At 42.4% G+C, this 22786-nt stretch overlaps 1 protein-coding gene across 4 annotated transcripts in view; it reads right to left on the bottom strand.

Annotated features, from left to right (window-relative positions):
* Nucleotides 1-2752: 2752 nt before the first annotated feature.
* The window catches only part of SLC17A9 (solute carrier family 17 member 9), a 63394-nt gene continuing 43360 nt past the window's right edge, over nt 2753-22786 (bottom strand). For 3 of the 4 annotated variants that reach the window (XM_088442823.1, XM_088442824.1, XM_088442822.1), the window contains 8 exons: nt 17166-17262; nt 11461-11557; nt 9049-9136; nt 8536-8570; nt 8325-8440; nt 5462-5517; nt 4313-4342; nt 2753-3347 (listed from right to left, as the gene is read on the bottom strand). In XM_088442823.1, coding sequence (XP_088298949.1) covers nt 3190-3347; nt 4313-4342; nt 5462-5517; nt 8325-8440; nt 8536-8570; nt 9049-9136; nt 11461-11557; nt 17166-17262 — 677 coding nt within the window. In that variant the 3' untranslated portion in view covers nt 2753-3189. Of the gene's footprint in view, nt 3348-4312; nt 4343-5407; nt 5518-8324; nt 8441-8535; nt 8571-9048; nt 9137-11460; nt 11558-17165; nt 17263-22786 lie in introns of all 4 variants that reach the window. The other variant, XR_015869413.1, reaches the window with a different exon arrangement.

Raw genomic sequence — 22786 nt, 5'->3', positions numbered from 1 at the left:
AGAAGAAACCTGCAGGGTTTATATGGATAACTCGGCACACATGTGGTTTTAGATCAGAGTACACAAGGATTAGACCTGTGATATTTATAGCTTTCTGTACACATGAAGAAGTGAACTGTGGAGGTATATATATATATATATATATATATATATATCTGTATTCAAGGAGAGACAAGTAGATGTATATATCTCTGTACACGTGAAGAAAAGTGTGTTTGTATGTATACATACACGATACTAGAATGCTTGTGCATGCTCCAGAACCAAGCATAAGCAAGTACAGGCAATGCAGAGACATATGCAGCTCAAGCGCGTGACTGAAGGGGGTATAACTGATGGATCTGTGAGCCATGCAGAGCTGGACGGGTGTGTAAAATGCCTGTTTCCAGGTGCATCATTTGCACAAAGTATATGCAGGTGGAAGGGTGCCTTTATTGATATTGACAAGAGAACTAAGCACACGAAGAGTGGTGAACTGCAGAGATGTGTACAATAGATAAATATATAATTTTTATTTTTTTCTGTGCAAGCAATGCAGGTGCAATTATGGACCACTAGCATGGGCGCCGAGAGGGGGGGGAGCGGGTACAGTTTACCCGGGTCCGGACTTGCTAGAGGGGCCCGGCATCGCCCCCCCTTTCCCACAGTAGCTCAGCACACAGCTTGTGCTGGGCTGCAGTGTGAGACTGCTCGCGGCTGCTGCAGCAGCCGGAGCAGTCTCCTTTGGCTGTGGGGGGGGGGGTGATCACACTGATCGCGCCCCCCCCTTATTAGCACCAGGCTGGGGGGCTTACAGCGCCCCCCTCCACGGCGCGCTGCAAAAGTGATTTTTTTCCAAGGGGGCGTGGCCACGCATCCCGCAATTAGGCAACGCCCCCTCCTTTACCCGGGCCCGGCCAGGCTCTCTACGGCCCTGACCACTAGTTAGCAGCCCAACAACTTGACTGGTCATTGTTGCGCCCATTTTGAGTGCTGAAACGGGTCGCTTTCGGTCATTTTTGCTCGCCAGTTCGGGGGGGCTGAGAGTACAAAGATCAGCATCAGCGGCTGTGCACACCCAAACAGAGCAACAATTGAATTGCTCTGTTTGGCGCCATTTAGTGGCCGCTGGTGTGAGGTGAGGAGCAGCGTCAGCTTTTTATACAGTGTATAGATTTGTGTTCAGCCGTGCATTATGCCAATAGGTTTTTTTAGCTGTATACAAAGAAAAGAAAGAAGTTGAATCTACAGTGATTTTGGATGATCATTGGAGGTGTTAAAAGGCGCAATATATAAAAGGAGTGCTTCAAAATTTACATGTATGTAAAGTAGTCACCTTTTCTTCAAATAAAAAAAAAAAATCAACTCACTCCACACTTATGTAAAAAAAAAAAAAAAATTGATTTCCTGACACAAACGTATCAAATCAGATTTCTTTATGGGTAAAGGTCTATAATAATTACACTTGTGACCTACTGTATATTATCATGGAAATAAGGCAGGCTTTCCAAACTTTACTTATAAACTATCAATTTTATTAGCCCATAAACACGTTCCCGGGTAATGGATTACATCCCATCACAGGGAAAAAATAAACAGAACTGTTTTAAGTTGGTGCCATACCATGATCTTCCTGCATCAGTCTGACATAAACCCTACATCACTATTCTGTGCTGCTGGGGATCCTGCTCCTTCCTCTGTCTTCCTGTTTACAGACAGTTCCCCTTCTCATATCATGACACTGACTGGTCACATGCAGCCCTGTCCTATTACGACCAATCACATATAGCAAATCACAGAGCTTGCAGTGTCTATAGCTCAGACTCGCTCCCAGCAAAGTTATTTTAAATTGGTGAACTTAAAAGGTTTTCTGACCTAGATGGTAATGAAACTTTAGTTTGATATGCTGTCGCTCCGTTTATTGTCAACCAGGACTCCATGATTGCTCTTTATCATGAATTAACAGCAAAGTACCATTAAAAGTATAAATTTAACGTAGATAGTACATTAAAAGTGATGTCCGCTTTGGACACTTAATGCTATAGAGATTACACATGCGGCCTATAACATCAGTGGCAAGAGCTGGGAGAGAACTGGCAGTAAAAACTAGGAGAATTATTGGATCATAAAACAGTGTGAATGGGGAATGTGTGCTGACAACATAATCATTGATCCCAATATCTTCTCTTTATTCAAAGCACTATGCATGTGGTCAGCACAGAGAACCTGCACTGTATAAATATAGTGCTTGGTTGTTTATCAGTACACATATATTACCTGGGAGATTCATTTCTATGCCATCCTGGTTGCTCATTAGACGTACACATCTCAGCAAATAGACAGAATAGGAAATGGTTTGTAAAAACGGAGTAAGATTTATTAAGACTTTCAGCGTATGATTGACATTATACATATATTATGGAATGTACTGGGGAAGAATGTTTTGTCCAATTGTATATAGGTTTTATTTACTGCTCAAGTGTTTTCTGTATATGCATAGTGTGGTGTTCTATATGGTATATCACAGAATGAAATGTGTACAATTGCCATAGGACGGTTGATATAATGGACTGAATGTAATAGAGTACGAGCCGGTGCCGCTGCGGACATGCGAGTATTCTCGTTTTTATAAAATAGCAAGCATTTTAGGCGCAAAACCATCTTGGTTTTGCCTTTAACTTGCTTGCGGTTTTAAAAAAACGGAAACACTCGCATGTATTCCCGGAGCGGTGCCGGATCACTCTCTATTACATTCAGTCCAATGTATTAGTGATGGATCACGATTCAGGAATTCCTCTGCAATATTGAATAAATTAATTTAATAAAAAAAAAAAAAAAAAAAAAGCTGCATTGCAAACTGTGTCTTCCACTGTAAATCCCTGGAAATGTATACAGCATCCTCTGTCTCCATTATCTATATTACACTGCTTTCCTGACAGAACATTAGATTTTGTTTTCATTTGTAGTTCACTCAATACAGAAATTACAGTGGTCACTACTGGATCTTCTCCCTTGTACAATATAGCAGGTGTAACTCAGACACTGTAGATGTGATATACCACTGGCGGGAAATGCCCAATAACTTCATTCTCTGTGTCCTGGAAGTGGTGTCAGAGGGCAATCAGAAAAACTTCATCTCAGTTATGGTCCAAAGCGCCTCTTCTCCCCAGCTCCGACACTTGGAAACGCCGGTTACACCGTCTTGCCCCGCTACGTGTGAATTATCTCCACGTCCATTCTTTCAGACTTCGCAAACTCCAGGAACACAAGTAAACCCAACACATTCACAGCTACCACCAGGTGGAACATGGGGGTCCAGGAGCCTGTGCTTTCAATGAGGTAACCTGACAGGTAGACCCAAACAACACCTAGAGCAGAGACACAATATTATAATATGGATACAAATTATAATTATATATATTGAAGACACCCCCCCACCACACACTCTCAGAATGGGCCACTGTAGGAAATGTATGTATTTGGAGTGATCAAGTATATATATTACTCCGATAAACCAGTCAGTAAAACAGTAATACAGTACAAAGAGGAACTGTTACATAATATACAATCACTCAAAACCATTTTAATATTGTCCAGAACAGTTCTTGGAGAAACCATTGTCATTCTATTCGAACAGCTATTTTATGCATTATCCAAGATGCAGAGACTTGTCATCCACCAGAGATTAATGCAACTGTGGTTGTAACATTATTTAAAACACACACACACACACACACACACACACACACACACACACACACACACACACACACACACACACACACACACACACACACACACACACACACACGTTTCCTGTATAACAGCTTGAGATCATCAGTCATGGAATGGAGACCTCTTGTGGGGGAATAAATGTATGACTCATGCATAGATTAATAAAACAACCCCTTACCAAAACCCTTGTCCCCTCCATGCTACAAATAGATGGGGTGGTGATAAAAGGAGGGAAGGGGGAAGAAGGAGTTTTCCAATAATTTACAGGGAATCAGTCAGCTTTCAGATAATATGCTTTTCACACATAGCCCTGTGTGCTAGAGAGCCCTCAGGAAGCAAGGGACCCTTAAGATAAAATGGCTGCTGCCCAGGAGTGAGGACAGAACTATAAATCGGCAAAACGCTCAGACACAGCATTTGCATACCGATGCACTGTCTCCTGAGCTGCCGATGCAGAGACAAATGGTCACTGTTAAAAAAATAAATGCGAATAGTAAAACAGACAAGTTATCTTTCAAGACTTATTTATTTTGCCTGTAAGAGGCTCATTTCAAAATAAGTGAAAACTAGGAGCGTTACTGACCAGTCTATTACTTACCAAGTAAAGCTCCTCCTGTGTTAGCCACACCTATAATAAGTAGAGATGAGATGTCACCACCAAGTGGAACAACATGGATTCATGTTGCCATTTGTATTGCATTTGGCTGGGCTAATTTTTGCACTCTGCATGTACTAATACTGGTGTCGTTTAGACATTGCTCTAGTCTAGTTGAACATTCTACCAAGTTCTGCCCTATAAATATTTTACTGCTGATTGCTACAATCAAGCCATGTGAAATTTGCAATGCTCCAATTGGCTATACGGCTCTAGCCCTATAAACTTTCTAAAGATTGTAGATGAAGCAGGTTTCCTTTACTAACGAGTTTTATCACCAAAACGAGTGATACATTTCACTGTGTATGATAAATGGTGCTCCAGCCAATCAGCTCCCAACTGTTAGAAAAATGACAGTTGGGAGGTGATTGGCTGGAGCACCATTTATCATACACAGTGACATTTATCACTCGTTTTGGTAATAAAACTCGTTCGTAAATGGGGCCCTTAGACCTATGTTTAGTGAATCAGAAAATTAGAATGCTAACAGGGGTACACCAACCTTTGGCCACTTAGAGAATTTAAAATGTTTTCAGAGCTAGAGAAACCTGCATCATCTACAATCTTTAGAAAGTTTATAGGGCTAGAGCCTAAAGGCCCCCATACATCAGCAACTGATTGCAGCAATTGCGCAATTTGCAATCGATTGAAAAAGGGAAAGATTTTTATACACAATCGATTGCAAATTGCTGCAATCAATTGCTGATGTATGGGGGGCCTTAAGCCCCGCGTTTCTGTAACTGATTTACTATTGGTTGATTTAGCTGCAACTATTTTAAGCCATTTTAAAATTTGCTACAGCTCTGAAAGTATTCTAATGCTTCAATTAGATACAAGCTGGTCTAGTCTTATAATCACTCTGAAGCTCTGATTGAAAACATATTGGTCTAGTCTTGTACATGTGCTAGTGCTCTTGGTTCTAGTGCTATATACTTCAAAGCTGTTTGCAAACAGAAACAGAGAATTAACTTGAATTCTACAGTTCCAAACTTTCCAGTAAAAGGTGCCCTACAATTAGAACATCCTCAGAGGTAATACCTGGGTGAGGTAGTACCAAATCCAGACCAAATGTGATAATTTATATAGCTTTACCAAAAAGGAAGCCGGCACAGGAAGGAGCGAGGTCCTGAACATTGACAGTTATACCACTGTGAAATAATGAGAAAAAGGGATTAGCAAAGTTATTTTTTAAACTATCATTATTAAATAAAACAGAGGTGCTGGTATGTCTCATAACAGATTTTTAGTTTGCGGGGAAAAAAGTTTTCAGCCACATTCCATGTTATATTGACCACAAGAGGACCAGTTCTAGTGAAGTCTATGACTGATAGCGAATGTTATCTCTGCAGAGAACTCCATGTGTAAATAAGTTCAATTATGACTTGTGCTCCACTGGAAGATTATATGTAGAATATGTGGCACATTCCCAACTCATAATCACCTACTAACCAATTAGATGTCAGCTTTACTTATTCCAAATACACTAGATTGTTGAAGATTAATATCAGAATGATTGTTAAGGGTAAGATTATAGCACTTATTTTTCCAATGTAAACAAGCCTGTCAGTGTAGTTTGCTGACAGCTGTCCAAGGTCTACCTTTAAAGAAAGGAAACAATTTTGATGGTGAATAGAACATGTAAACTGATCTGGAAATGCATTCCTGATAGCTTACACAGTACAGGAGTAGGCTGCATGAGCAATAAGTTGTGTGATTTGTGTTGACCAATTGGCAATATTATGAACAAGAGTTTACTATGAAGCCTGCAATACATGTACATTGGTATGTAAATAGAGCAAGTGCAGTGAATTCTTATTTGCAAAGCAAATAAACTTAAGGGGCCTATCCATTAGACGACTTTCTGAACAATGCGACCAAATCCAGGTGGTTTTGTTCGGAACGTTCAGAAAAGTCGTCTAATGGATAGCCAGCAAGGACCAACGATGCGCGTACACGCTGGGTTCTTGCCAACGCCGATTATCTGTGGAACATGCCAGTCAACCTGATGGCAATAGTCCGGTTCGGCATGTCCTCAGATAGGTCGGTCTCCTGCACTGAATGACGTTCAGTGAACGTCGTTCAGTGCGGGCACCGCACCTAGGCGACCTGAAGGACTGAATGCTAGACGTTTAGCCTATCAGTGGTGTTTACACCAGCCCTCAGAGTCCATTCTCATGAGCAAGGTCCATTCAATAGAGCACAAATAATTATATCATTTTGGGCAGGGCCAGATTAAGGGTGGGGGGGGGGGGCCAGAGGGAGTTAAGTGCCCCCAGGCCCCCTCTCTCAGGGCTCCCCCCTTTCAGAAGTCCCCCCCCCTCCCAGTTTTTGATCACAGCTGCAAAGCAGTAGCAGATCAATTAAATATGAAAAAATTGAGAACAGTAATGGTGGAGGTGGAGTCAGAGTAGGGAGTGGGGCTACATGGCACTTTGTGAAGTCAGGGCCAGCAGCATTGATGAGAGAGAGGAGGGGACAAGGAGTAGCAGCTGCAGCTAGTGTACCAGAGTGCAAGGCAAGTGGGAGGAAACCATTTTGTCTGTATGTATATACAGTATGTGATTAAGTGTGTGACTGAGACTGTGATGACAGTATGTTTATGTATTTGTGTGTGACTGTGTATGTGACTGTATATATATATATATATATATGTGTATGTGTGTGACAATATTTGTGTATCACTAGATATGTATGTGTATAAGGGGTCTATTTACGAAGCCTTGGATGGAGATAAAGTGAACAGAGATAAGGTACCAGCCAATCAGCTCCTAACTGCCATCTCACAGGCTGTGTTTGAAAAATTACAGTTAGGAGCCGATTGGCTGGTACCTTATCACCGTTCACTTTATCTCCATCCAAGGCTTAGTAACTAGACCCCTAAATGTGTCTATGTGTACAACAGTACGTATGTAAGTGTATATGTGTGTGTGTGACAGTATATGTATGTGTAGAAGTGTAGGTATGCGTACAACAGTACATATGTAAGTGTATACCGTATGTGTGTGACTATATATGTATGTACATATATAGTGTATACCCCCCAACCACCACGACTGAGGTGCAACAGTTCTGTTTTTTGGGTGCTGTCCCACCCGTGGGCTGGAGGAAAGGTAGGGAGGGCAGCCCAACATCTAGGCTAATTATGTGCATGCCCCCAGTGTTAAATGAAATGGGGACATGCTATCTGGCATGCCCCATTTTCATTAGCGTGCCCAAGTTTTGCACACAAGGACTTGATCCTAGTGTCCCTTCCTTCGCTCGTTGTGTCTGATCAAAGGGGGCGTGCTGTCGATGTTGATTGACAGCACACCCCCTTTGGTGGGCAAGCCGGGGGCGTGCCTCCCTGACGGGGGCGTTCCCAAGGGAACGCCTCCCGTCAGAAGCCGGCCCACTGACATCACTAGTGATGTCAGTGGGAGTGATTTTGGCTCAGATAGAGCCAAAATCACTCCGGGCCTTGCGGTTGAAAACCTCAACCGCAGGCTCCGGCTCGCAGTGTCAAGACCATCGCGGCCATCAAACTGCACGCTCGTATAGGCTGTGGGTGGTGACCCACAGCTATACGAGCGTCCTGGAGGACGCTCCATAATTATGGAGGGCGGCCCTCATTCAGAGCGTGCGCTCTGCTCAGAGCGTACGGCTCTGAATGAGGGCCAAAGTACCAACCAATCAGTTCTAGCTATCATTTTTCAAACACAGCCTGTAAAGTGACACTTAGAGATAAAGAGAGAGATGAAATAAGAACCAGTCAGCTTCTATCTAAAGCTTAGTACATTTTCCCAGTAGTCAGTACATGAGAAGTTTGACTGGCAGCCAGAGTACAAGCACTGAGGAAAGGAAGAAGTGTCCTCCCTTCTTCCACGCCCACTTCAGCTGTACACTTGCAGGACTGGTCAGCAGCTGAATGGGCCATGTGACCTTTCCAAAATCAGGCAGGTGCAGAGAGGAACCTTACCTATGGTTGAAAGTTTGCAGCCCCACTGATATGGAGGCAAAAGTAATAGCCTGGCAATAACTGGTTGCATGACCAAGGCACAGGACGAAAATGCTGGAGACTCCCATTCCAATAATCTGTAGAGATAATGCAATTAGATTGTTGGAGAAAAAGGGCTAGAGAGCCCTAGTAAGTACACAGCACACAATGCAATTACCAGATGCTCCATTACCTGCATGAGCTTCCGGACCCAGATTGCTTTATATCCTGATATAGTAAAAAAGACAAATGGGTTAAATGAACATCCTTTGAAGGAAATGTATTAGACAATGAAGCATCACAGTTAACTGTATAAAACTTTACATTGAAATTATGGTTGTATTAGAATCATCAGCTGATCTCTGTGCCCAAGCTGGTTTTCCAAGTCCATACACAGAGTTTAGTGTGGGGCTCATTTACAGTCCCTTATAAATTTGTATTTTAACCAGAACCTGCCATATTAGAATACTTCTCATAGACCACTACCATAACATCACACCTACTATATTTTGTAATTGTTAGAAGAAGAAAGTAAATAAATAAACAGAAGATACTAGTAACCTATCACACACGTTGGAGGCAGTTCCTTTGTGCACTACATAAATATTCGCGAGAATGCGATTTGATAGGCTGCAGTCTCGCTAGTATAAAATCACCCATAAACGGGCCTCCTTTGCATGCACAGGCCATAGAGCCAGTTTCTTACCTTGTGTGATGAGGTAGTCAGACAGTAGCCCGCTAATAATGGCTGCGGGAATAGCTACAAACCATGGCACGACATTAAATACCCATCCCTAGTAGACAAAAAAACTGATCAGAAACAGAAGGATCCAGGAGACTAAAAATTACAGATCTGAAAATCAGAGATATACAGGTACCAGCGTAAGAGGGAAATACAGACCAAAATCACTTACCATATACATATCAGGGAAGCACCAACACACAAAGAGAGAGAGAGAGAAAGATAGATGAGAGAAAAATAGATGTGATCAGGCAGTAGAGAATATACTAATGCGCATGAGTAGAAATCGGATAATAACCAATGCATTTTACAGCTTAGAATTTTTTTTTCTTGCAAAAGTAAAAAAACAAATACTGCATGGTCTAAAAATTGTGCATTTTAACCCCTTTGCTGCGGGGGACTGAGAACAGAATTTTTTTTTACCTCTCCCCCCACCAGTCCCAACGATGAGTGGGGACTACAGGCAACCACGGATATGAACAAAAAATAGGGGGGGGTATTTTAATCACTCTATCTCCGCAATCCCAGCATCTACAAAGACCAGGACACCCTTATTTGAAAGACGGGTGTACCTCTTTTGTTTTCATAGACAACTACAGTAACACCACACCTGCTGTTGTCATTGTTGAAAGAAGAAACTAAATAATTAGACAGAAGATACTAGTAACCCATCACACACATTGGAGGCCGTTCCTTTGTGCCCCATAGAGAATGACAGGTCCCTATAGTACCTATTATCACCAGACAATGATACCATGTGCTACAGAAAAAAAACTTATGTTTACCGTATATATGGGGAAGATGGGCGGCTTAGGACACTACATGTCTATCCCACCTGCAACTGTGGGGGCGCCAAGAAATGTGTTTCCTTATCACATGGTATTGTCGTCACCAGGCAATAATACCCTGAGCTATGGAAAACATGCATTTTCCGTATATGGCAGGAAAGCTCTACGTTCCCTATCCTGTCTATAACACCACCTGTAGAGTAAGGGGCATCCACATATCAAAGAGGTGAGTCCCAACTTGAAAACAATGTGGACCCTTCTCAGAAATTATCTGCCATTTGCTTTTGCATCACTTTCTTCAAATTTAATGGGGAAAACAAAACAAAAAACATAATTTTTGCCCATTTTGGTAAAATTGTATTTGATGTGTTAGAATCTGTGTGGGTACTGCAAACATTTAAAAAAACAAAACAAAAAAAAAAAAAAAAACAGTGCACTTGTCACATTCCAACATTAATATCAAACATCTGAGTTAAAATACACCTTCTATATACATGCTGTTCTATTTTATACTAATTACAGAACATAAAAACAATTTACTTTCACAGAATTTGCCCTCACACATTTGTACATAATGGCTTATGTAAAACAAACATGATACACTTAAAATATTTACCATAACCAACCAGATATCAAATGATCTTTAAAGACACTACACTGGTGAAAGCAGATATATGATTGTTTGCCGTGGTTTACAGCATATTTAATGACTTTGTATGAATGTGTCAGGTTACTGTGAAAGGCAACATTTTTGTATATGAATATAAACTTCAGAGAAACAGGTAACAGAAGATTAATACACCATGTAGCATTTATCCATTAGATTAAAGTCAGAACCAACATTTAGGTTGGGCACGGGGTGCAGGCGGTCAGTCAGTCAGAATCCCAATGCCCAAAGGTAAGTAGCCTAATTCAAACCCTTAACCCACTTTTCCTGCAGCCTAACCCTAACCCTCCCCCCCTAAAACCCCCCTATTCGGTGCGCCAGCATTCTGACCACCGTGATGTCAACCACATCCCCCAATATTCATGCAGCTTTTTAATTAAGAACAGTTATGTAGTCATATAGCCTCGAAGACAAGCATTCAATATTTCATCAAAATAGCAAATGAAACCACACTTAAGCTGGGTACAAATTAGCCGATGCATACACACTTACCGATGCAGCCAGCACACTTACCGTGCATACACACTTACCGATGCAGGCAGCGACAGAGCGATGGCGGGTGCCATGCTGCATTCGGCAGCATGGCCCTTGTTAACGACATCCCCCTATTTTCCCTGCATGTTGGGCTGACAGAGGATGTCGCTGAAGATGTGTTGGAGCGTGCATTCTTAGCGACATATCTGGTACACACCGGATCGGACAACATATCGTCTAGTATGTACCCAGCATTACAGTTACTGTACAGCACTTAGTTATATGGTGGCACTATATAAACTAATCGTAATGCATGCAATGTCAAACATCTTCATCAGATAAAGATGTGCAGTTTTCATATTTTGCCAGTAGGTGGCACAATGTGTTCATATGAACAAATATTTTACAGAGCACAACAATTGATATTCTGTGTAACAGGGTTCTCACCTTGGCATCTGGAAATCTTTCTTTAAAGTATGTTGGAAGCCAGGAGAAGAGGGTGAATGCAGTGCTGGCAACACTAAGCTGGGCGATAATCACTGCCCTATAATTATATGTGTAAACATATCACTGGATAAATTGTGTATCAGCGGCATGATTTAACCAGTGATTGCACAAGCTGAAAACACAAGTATAAACACTATTGCACTTATAATTGTCAAATCATATAAAAAGGTAATGGTTGCCAGTTAGAACTGTGCTTTTTTTTCCCCCTATCAGTGACACTCAGAGGTTATTTACAAAAATAAAAACACACACACACAACCACATTTTAGTACCTCACCCAGTACCACTTCACAAACTTTCATAAATAAATGCAAAATCCTTGAATCCACAGCAACCAAAACGATTATGGTTATAAGATGTGACAAGTGGCACCATACAGTTTAGTCTCTAGGCAATCTTCGAATTGTGCAAGTTAAATGTAAGTGACATTTATAAAAAATAAGAGTTATGGTAGACTTACCATTGAGAACTCTTTCTTCAAGGTCCATAGGATCCACAGGAATAGCATGGGGATAATGTGGTTGGAGTGATCCAGACACCAAACAGTTAAGCTTTCAGATCCCAGGATGCCTCAGGTCCTCCTCCACATATACCCCACCCCCGGCCACAGCAGTTCTGTAAACAAGCCCAAGGCAGAAGGAGGAAAGAAGAGAAGGAAGAACAATCGTACACCAGAAACACTCTCAGAAAATGAGGGTATTCCATGCCCGAAACAAAAATTACCCAATGCAACCAGGTGTGTCAGGGTGGGTGCCCTGTGGTCCTTATGGACCTTGAAGAAAAGTCTACCATAACTCTTATTTTCTTCTTCAGGGTCCATAGGGATCCACAGGGATACCATGGGGATATCCTTCAGCAGTTCCCCTATGGCGGGGGACGCTCCTGTGCAGAAAGGAGAACTCGTGGCTCAAAGGAAGCATCCTGAGAGGCAAAAGTATCAAAGGCGTAGAACCTAAGAAAAGTATGGACTGAAGACCACATGGCTGCCTTGCTCAATTGTTCAGCAGAGGCACCACGACTAACAGCCCACGATAGCCCCACAGAACGGGTAGAATGTGCTGTCGCACAGGGAGATCAGCCTGTGTGTACACCTGAGAGATAGTCATACGTAATCATTGAGCCAGAGTCTGTTTGTTAGCTGGCCATCCTCGTATGTGAAAACCATATAGCGCAATAAAAAAAAAGCTTCTGATTTTCTAACAGTTTGTACGCTCCACATATATACAGAGAGCATTAACCACAGCCAAGGTCTGAAGACTGAAAAGCTGGAACCACAATATCTTCATTCACATGAAAACGGAATACTTCCTTGGGAAGGTAACCCTCCCTTGTACGGAGAAAAGCTCTATCCTTGTGAATAATCAAAAATGGTGAGCGACAAGAGAGCACTGCCAAATCAGAGACTCTGGGTGCAGAAGAGATAGCGAGGAGAAAGTGTCTTCGCTATCAACCATTTCAAATCAGAGTCCAGAGGTTCAAAAGGGGGAACTTGTAGCCCTTTGAGAACCAAAGACAAATCCTACAGTGCTACCGGTGGGACAAAAGGAGGCTGAACTCTGATAACCCCCTGAAAGAAAATTTTAACATCCGGTAAAGAAGCAATCCTTCTCTGGAACCAGACTGACAGTGCAGAAACCTACACTCTCAAGGTGGAATGGGGGAGACAAAGGTCTAATCCAGCCTGGAGAAAAGCCAGTACCCGGGAAACCCTAAACACCTTAGGGTCATATTTTCTGCGGGAACACCATTGACCAAAAGAATGCCAAACTCTGTAATAGATGTGGGCAGAGTAAGGCTTTTGTGCCCTAAGCATCGATTGAATCAGAGCTGGAGACACTTTTGGCTCTTAAAATGGAAGATTCAAGAACCACGCCATCAAGGGGAGGGGGGAGAGGGAGAGCCCCCCTCTGGAGTGAAAAGGATCCTCTGGGATCTTATTAGATGATACTGTCCTTTCCACCTGGAGAGAATCAATTTTTGCAGAGGCCAGGAATGGAACTGAGCATACCCCACCACTGACCCCAGGAACTGCATCACTGATAGAATGGATACCCTTCGCTTGCGTAGCAATTTGAGTACTCACAATGATAGGGCCACAATCTTATCCTCTGGCAGAAACATCCTTTGTGTCTGAGAATCCAGAAGTGCCCCCAAATGTACCATCTAATGTGCTGGAGAAAGAGAGGATTTCTTCCAAATGATGATCCAGCCGTGCTTCTGTAGGCAGGCAATGGTCAGTTGGAGATGGTGTTGTAAAACAGCTGGAGACTGTGCCAATATCAGAAGGTCGTCCAGATATGGTAGTATTCTGATTCTGTCTGTAGCCTTCTTTCTAGGACCCGGTTCATCATCTTATATGTTTAGTATTGATTTAACTGCCCTCACCAAAGGAGGAACATCCACTGTAGAAGGATGGTCCTCCTTTCTCGAGCTAGACCCTGGAGAAGAACCTTGCGCATCATCTGATTCCTCCGATAATGCGTCTGAATCTACATGCTGAGCAGACTGATAAAAAGATAACTTCCACTTAGACGCCTTAGTGACTACCGGTCTGCTCGCAACAGCCGACTGAGCCATACTCTGACTCGAGTGGGTATAAACATCCATCCAGTAAGGATGTATAGGAGGGACAAACATAGCATGCTGTGGGTATCCCATACAAGGAGGCAGTGTGGGAGTAGCCATATGACCACACACTGCTTCATTACCTGAGACAAGGAGGACACCCAAGATGGCTCCTGTAAAGGGGTGGGTAAACTGGACTGGTGAGGTGGTTCTTTATAACAGACAGCACACACGCCATCCTGTATAAAGTCCTGAGGGGACAAAGCCACCAAACAGGATTTACATGAAACCAGCACAGGGGCCCCCACCTCCTGTTTCCCTTTACCTTTTGACATATTCAATACTAAAAAGGTAACAAATGCAATGCAATGTGACATCCTTCACAAATACTAGTAAATGTGAAGTACACAGAAAAAAAACCCCACCCACCTGTACCAGAGGGATGAGAAAAAACAGTGATCGCTATAACGGACAGTCAGAAATAAAAGGCAGTATCAATACAGCAGCTAGCAAACAGTCACATACAATACATATGTAATATAGTTGCAATAGACTCTGAATCAACTACCCAAACACGAAGCTTGGTAGGTAAGAGCAGCATAAACCTGACCGGAGGTAGAGATATACCGGGAGACTGACCCAAAACCTGCTGAGACCAAATCGCTTCAGCAGAGCACCGATAGTGGACTGAGCGTTTCATATACACGAGGAGAGTAGGGGGAGCAACCCAGACGCGCTAAAAACTTTTGATGGATCTGCATCGGAGGAGGTGCCAGGGGAGAGCCTACCTCTCCTAAGTTGCATCAACCAGCCAGGTACATGGCAGCAGAAGTGTCTGCTGCTGATCACTGGAGTCAGACGAGGAATCACCTTACCCGACATCTCCGTGCATCTGGTTGCAGTCCAGGCCCCAGCATTGCTACTAGAAAATACTGCCGTGACCCGCCAAAATCACCAGAGATGTTACTGGTGTTGCGGTCCGGCGGAGGTAGACAAAGTCGCAGTGCATGCGTCTTAATTCAGACAGACACTCAGCACTGCTGACTCAAAAACATAGAAATAAAATAAAAACATTTAAATAAAAGCTTGGGACTGCCTGAGCAGTCTCGTTACAAAGGTGCGTCTGAATCCTGCCGCACCAAACGAACAACTGAATGCTTGTGGCCAGGGGTGGGGTATATGTGGAGGAGGACCTGAGGCATCCTGGGAGCTGAAAGCTTAACTGTTTGGTGCCTGGATCCCTCTAACCACATTATCCCCATGGTATCCCTGTGGATCCCTATGGATCCTGAAGAAGAAATAAACAATTTTTATTTCAATATTTTTCAGGTGTAAAGAGAAACATTTCCCCACTATCAAACATGGTCAATGTACAGTATTTGTTACGCTCCCTAGTTTGCGGTCATTTACAAAACCTGAAGAGAAAAATACAAAAACAAAATGTTTTCTGTTTTTTGCATAAATTTCAACTAATAGAATGCAATTAACTACATTTGTGCATTTTCTGGGCTTGCAGTTATACAGGAAAAGTGCCAAGTCCTGCCTACTATCACTTATGGATCATCCTCTTAATTGTAACATTTTTTTCCACTCCTCAATACTGTTTGCAAAGGAACAATATAATGCACAAGGATCTTTAATAGATCTTTGGAATTGTGTGCGGTTCCCTCTTGTTTAAGTGTTCCACAATTGTTCCTGTACCCAAGAAATCTTCTCTCTCGGGTTTAAATGACTACAAACAAATCGCTTTGACATCTGTGGTCATGAAAATGTTTGAACGTCTAGTGCTGAACAATCTGAAAGTGATGGCATGTCCTAGTTTGGATTCCTTGCAGTTTGCCTATCGGGCAAATAGGTCATTGGAGGATGCGGTTAATGTGGGGCTACATCATGTTCTGCAACATCTTGACCTGCCTGGTACCTACGAGAGCGTCCAATTCGGCGACTTCAGTTCGGCATTCAATGCGATTTTCCCCAGGGATATTGTACTCCAAATTGTTGCATTTGGGGGTTCCGGTATCTACCTGTGAATGGATTGTAGATTACCTGACAAATAGGAAGCAGTATGTGAAAGCAGGGGAGGTCACTTCAAGTGTACGCAGGATCAGCACAGGGGCCCCCCCAAGGGTGTGTCCTTTCCCCCATGCTCTTCTCTCTGTATACCAATGACTGTAATGCTGGTGAGCAATCCGTGAAATTCCTGAAGTTTGCGGATGACACCACTGTTATTGGTTTGATCAAGGACAGGGAGAAGTCCGCATATAGAAGAGAGGTGGACCAGTTGGTATGGTGGTGCTGTAAGAACAATTTGGAGTTAAATCCGCTTAAAACAGTAGAGATGGTTGTGCACTTTAGGAGAAGTTCTGCTCCTGTGTCCCCACTTATGATAGATGGCAATGTTGTATATATAGTGGACTCCTTTAAGTTTTTGGGGTCTACAATTTTGCATGCCGTTGTCAAAAAAGCTCAGTAAAGATTATACTTGTTGCCGATTCTTTTTTACTCCATAATCGAGTCAGTGTTATGTTATGTTCTTCGGTTATAGTCTGGTTTGTCTCTGCAAGCGAGAGAGATAGGCTGAGGCTCCAAAGGGTTGTGAGAACAGCGGAAAGGATTATTGGGGGTAGGTCTCCCTCCAGTTCAGGAGTTGTACTTGTCCAGGGTGAGGAAGCGGGCAAGTAATATCGTGAGGGATTAGTCGCATCCTGGTTGCTACCTGTTGCAACTGCTTCAGGTCGGGTAGAGCACTGCCTGTAAAAACTTCCAGACATCAAAATATTTTTTATTCGCCTGTTGAACAATTGACGGAAGGGTCTGTCTAGTCTAGTAGTATTGTTTTAAGAATAGGATAATTTAATTTTTTTGTCTGCTATTATTTAGGTATTGTTTTTAGGTTTTATGACTGGATTGTGAGTTATTTCTGTGAATTCTTGGCGTGCAGTAAACCAGGGCTAAATTCCTTATATACGGCTGTATACTTGGTCAATAAAGTCGATTCTGATTCTGATTAGGACCAATGCACCTGTACAATTTTTTGTGTTCACAAATTACCCATTTGCAATCATTAGAAACATACTTACCACACAGGAGCCTTCCTAAATAACCGTTTCCAGGGCACATTGGTCTGGGCAGACAGCGAGAAACCTTTTCCCAGATCTTCAAAGGTCAGGATTCTCTCTGTCAAAGACATAAAGCATTGAAGCCGCAGAACAGTCTGACAATAAACACTAGGTCACCTATTAGGCTCTATCATTATTCTCTAAAGTATTTAAATGCACTGTAACAACAATATATATATATGCTCACTTACAGGGGCATCAGAATGTTTTTACGTTGGGGGGGCAAGATATAATTGAATTTTGGCGCTCCCCTACCTTTCCAACTTATCTGTTGCTGGGTAGAGGCAGAGTCGGTATCACAGGGGAGGAGGACGCCACAAAGGAAGAAGAGCAGGTCGGGACCACCATGGAGGAGTAGGCGGCAGGGGCTGTTCATTATAGCAATAGGCTGCACAGCCCCTGTACTGCATGGAGGAGGAGATTAAATATTTGGTGTGACCACCTTTTGCCTTCAAAACAGCGTCAATTCTTCTAGGTACACTTGCACAGTTTTTGAAGGCACTCGGCAGGGTGGTTGTTCCAAACATCTTGGAGAACTAACCACGGATCTTCTGTGGATGTAGGCTTGCTCAAATCCTTCTGACTCGATGATGTTGAGATCAGTGCTCTGTGGGGGCCATATCATCACTTCCAGGTCTGCTTATTCTTTACGCTGCAGATAGTTCTTAATGACATTGGCTGTATGTTTGGGGTCGTTGTCCTGCTGCAGAATAAATTTGGAGTCAGACGCCTCCCAGATGGTATTGCATGATGGATAAGTACCTTCCTGTATTTCTCAGCACTGAGGACACCATTAATCCTGACCAAATCCCCAACTTAATTTGCTGAAATGCAGCCCTAAACTTGCAAGGAACCTCCACCATGCTTCACCATTGCCTGCAGACACTCATTATTGTACCGCTTTCCAGCCCTTCGGTGAACAAACTGCCTTCAGTTACAGCCAAATATTTTACATTTTGTCTCATTAGTCTAGAGCACCTGCTGCCATTTTTCTGCACCCCAGTTCCTATGTTTTCGTGCATAGTTGAGTCGCTTGGCCTTGTTTCCACGTCGAAGGTATGGCTTTTTGGCTGCAAATATTCCATGAAGACCACTTCTGTCCAGACTTCTCCGAAAAGTAGATGGGTCTACCTGGGTCCCACTGGTTTCTGCCAGTTCTGAGCTAATGGCACTGCTGGACATCTTCAGATTTCAAAAAGTAGTAAGCATGATGTTTCTTTAATCTGATGCACTAAGTTTCCTTGGCTGACCACTGTGTCTATGGTCTTCAACGTTGTCAGTTTCTTTGTGCTTCTTCAAAAGAGCTTGAACAGCACATATTGAAACCCAATCTGCTTTGAAATCTTTGCCAGGGAGAGACCATGCTGATGCAGTATAACTACCTTGTGTCTTGTGGCTGTGCTCAGTCATGCCATGGTGTATGACCTGTAACAGGAAACGGTCCTCCACAACTTCACCTTTGTAGCAGAGTTTGGCTGTTCCTCACCCAGTTTTAAGGCCTCCTACACAGCTGTTTCTGTTTCAGTTAATGATTGTTTCAACCTACATATGAAAATGATGATCATTATCACCTGTTTGGTATAATTGGTTAATCATACACCAGACTATAATCCTACAAAATCCCTGACTTTGTGCAAATGCTCCTAAAAAAATTGATACAGTTTTGAAGGCAAAGGGTGGTCACACCAAATATTGATTTGATTTAGATTTCTCTTCTATTCATTCACTTTGCATTTTGTTAATAGATAAAAATAGACTATTAACACTTCTATTTTTGAAAACAGTCTTAATTGCAGCATTTTTTCCACACCTGCCTAAAACTATTTCAGTCTTGTGTGTACAATTTTACATGTATTACACACACACATAGATATATATATATATATATATATATATATATACATACATACATACATATACATACAAACATGCATGCACACACACACCCCAGCCATAACATTAAAACCACTGACAGGTGAAATTAATAACATTGATTATCTCGTTACAATGGCACCTGTCAAGGAGTGGGATATATTATGCAGCAAGTCAACTCTCACTCCTTGAAATTAATGTGTTGGCAACAGGAAAAACTGTCAATCGTTAGGATCTGACCGACTTTGTGATGGCTAGACGACAGGATGAGAGCATCTCCAAAAAGGCAGGGTTGGTGGGGTTGGGTACCGGTATGCAGTGATTAGTACCTACCAAAAGTGGTCCAAGGAAGGACAACCGATAAACCGGTGATAGACGCCCAAGGCTCATTGATGTGTGTGGGAAGCAAAGTCTAGCCTGTCCAGCTCTAATCCACAGAAGAGCTACTCGAAGCAATAAATTGCTAAAAAAAAATGGTGGCTATGATAGAAAAGTATCATTACACAGAGCATCACAGCTTGCTGCGTATGGGGCTGCGTAGCCGCAGACCTGTCAGAGTGCCCATGCTGACCTCTATCAACCGCCGAAAGAGCCTATAATGGGCACGTGAGCATCAGAACTGGATCATGGAGCAATGGTCCAGTTCTGATGCTCACGGTCTGATGAATCATGTTTTCTTTTACGTCATGTGGACAGCCGGATGCATGTGTGTCCTTTACTTGGGGAAGAGATTGTACCATGTTGCACTATGAGAAGAAGGCAAGCTGGTTAAGGCAGTGTGATGCTCTGTGAAATCTTGGGTCCTGGCATTCATGTTGATGTTACTTTGACACGTACCACCTACCTAAACATTGTTACACACCTTCATGGCAACGGTATTCCTTGATGGCAGTGTACTCTTTCAGCAGAATAACATGCCCTGACACACAGCAAAAAATGTTCAGGAATGGTTTGAGGAACATGACAGAGTTCAAAGATGTTGACTTTGCCTCCAAATTCCCCCGATCTCAAACTGATAGAGCATCTGTGGGATGTTCTGGAACCATGGTGACCCACCTCGCAACTTACAGGACAAAGGATCTGCTACTAATGTCTTGGTGCCAGATTCCACAGTACACCCCAGAGGTTTTGCAGCGTCCATGCTTTCAAGGGTCAGAGCTGTTTTGGCAGTGCGAGGTGGACCTACAAAATATTAGGCAGGTGGTTTTTATGTAATGGCTGATCGGTGTATACTCACTCCAAGGAGTAGACGGCACTCCAGGTGATTGCAATGGACAATCATATTTAGTTGCAGAATAGTTTACCCTTTTATTCGGGAGTTTAAATTTTTTGTGGCAAGAGCCCATTTGTTTCATATTATCTATCTGATATATGCAGCCAACAAGTGCTCAACACCTCTGGAAACTCCTTCAAGACTGTTGGAAAACCATTCCAGGAGACTGCCTCATGAAGCTGATTGAGAGAATGCCAAGAGTGTGCAAAGCGGTCATCCATGCAAAAGAAGGTTACTTTGAGGAATCTAAAACATATTTTGATTTGTTTAACACTTTTTTTATTTATCACATAATTCCATATGTGATCTTTCATAGCTTTGATGTCTTCAGTATTAATCTACTATGTTGAAAATAATTTAAATCAACAAAAAGCATTGAATGAGAAGGTGTGTCCAAACTTTTGACAGATATAGATAGATCTATCTAATCTATCTCTCTCTCTCCAAACAATGACCGGCACTCCAATGAAGTCGACTTAAATACCTGGGTGCCCTCCCAAGGGACGCAGTGACATTCGACAAGTAGCAGTAAAGCGGGCGGCACTCCTCGGGTTTCTTAAAACAAGTTGCCACACTATGGCAGCGAGATTCCATCGTTTCAAATGTTTAATTTACATTTTTCGCCCCTAACGAAAAATGTAAATTAAACATTTGTAATGTTGGAATCTTGATGCAATAGTGTGGCGACTTGTTTTAAGAAACCCGAGGAGTGCCGCCCGCTTTGCTTATTATATATATATATATATATATATATATATATATATATCAAAGTTCGGAACTCAAAATAACATGGTTACTTAGCTGGTTGCCCCCACTGAGTTGATGAGATATACGATTCTGCAAAGTATGGCACTCCACGCAATAAACGCACAGGAGACTGCTTGTAGAAAACGGTTAACGTTTCAATGCATCAGCATTTTCGTCAGAACAAATTCACAGTGTAAAAAAACATACCTTATATACATAAGCATAATCACCCAGTGATAATCAACATGCTTGCTAAGGCGCGACCACACGCCCAAACTCCAGCAGCTCCCTAATGACGTCATCACGTCGCTCCATGAGTGACACATTCCCATAACCATGGTAACACAGTAACAAAGTACTCAGACTAAACATACAACAAATAAACAACGCTGCACCATACATTTTGCAATGATGTTAACAACATTAAGTGCATTAGCACCCACTAAAGTGTAGAAGCGCTACATATATTTTACCTACTCACATCTATAACGGCACATATCGTGCCCAAAGACGCTGGCTATATCAATAGATATAAAGACCTATGATATAGATCTAGCCCACTCACATATACCTATTCCATCAATTCTACAGGAATGAACTTAATCCCAGTTGCTCATTAAGCCCTCTGGGTGCCATAGTACCCAGACGGTATATCCACCTAGTCTCACGCTGCATTAACAATCTACTTCTATTACCACCCCTAGATACCACCCCTAGATATCCAGGGAGCTGCTGGAGTTTGGGCGTGTGGTCGCGCCTTAGCAAGCATGTTGATTATCACTGGGTGATTATGCTTATGTATATAAGGTATGTTTTTTACACTGTGAATTTGTTCTGACGAAAATGCTGATGCATTGAAACGTTAACCGTTTTCTACAAGCCGTCTCCTGTGCGTTTATTGCGTGGAGTGCCACACTTTGCAGAATCGTATATGTATAATATATATTATATATATATACACACACACACATCCAAGTGCGGCACTCAGTGGACTATAGATTCCAACAAATTTGACATGTGTTTACATACAGCAAAATGTTTGCCGATCGGTTGTTCCGACCCTATTAACATGGCAGATTTCAAACATATGGTTCCAGAGGATGGCAAACGGGGAGATCGGCAAAAGAAATTGCTACGTCTAGAAGCCAAATGGATACATGTCCTGGGAACTAATATCTAAGGGGTTGAATGATCAGCATAATTGGAATGTTCGTCTGTAGCTTTATTGGCATACATATTATCTCTGTTTACTATTGACAGTAGGTTACTAGGTTTTAGATGAATTTGACAGTCTGCAGAATCCATGTCTATTTTACTGCGCTCATTCGAGTATACAGAGTATAGATTTAGCTCGATAATCGGGTGGTTTAGCACTGTGGGCCTTAGTTAAATATGCCAGCTTTTAACTTGTACTTTGGTAAATGTGGCTTATATTTTAACACTGTGGTCTTTTTTATTATCATGCTTTCCCTGCAGGTGCCGGGTTACCACCACGTTACGAGGCATAGGGGTAGTGCTGGGATTACCCAGAAGTCCAGCATGCAACACAGGAGGTGCCTGATGGGACCTGATGTCTGGAGAGGCGATTGCAGGTATTTAAGGTATGATATTCTGCACACAATGTTGGTTATATGTAGCCTGAAGACAGGCGAATAAAGCCCAGAAAGTTGCTGCCATACTTGGATTTGTA

Source organism: Taudactylus pleione, unplaced genomic scaffold (genome assembly GCF_031769625.1).
Source record: "Taudactylus pleione unplaced genomic scaffold, aTauple2 ptg000018l, whole genome shotgun sequence".
In the NCBI taxonomy this organism is placed as follows: domain Eukaryota; kingdom Metazoa; phylum Chordata; class Amphibia; order Anura; family Myobatrachidae; genus Taudactylus; species Taudactylus pleione.
This window is presented reverse-complemented; position numbering and strand designations above follow the sequence as displayed.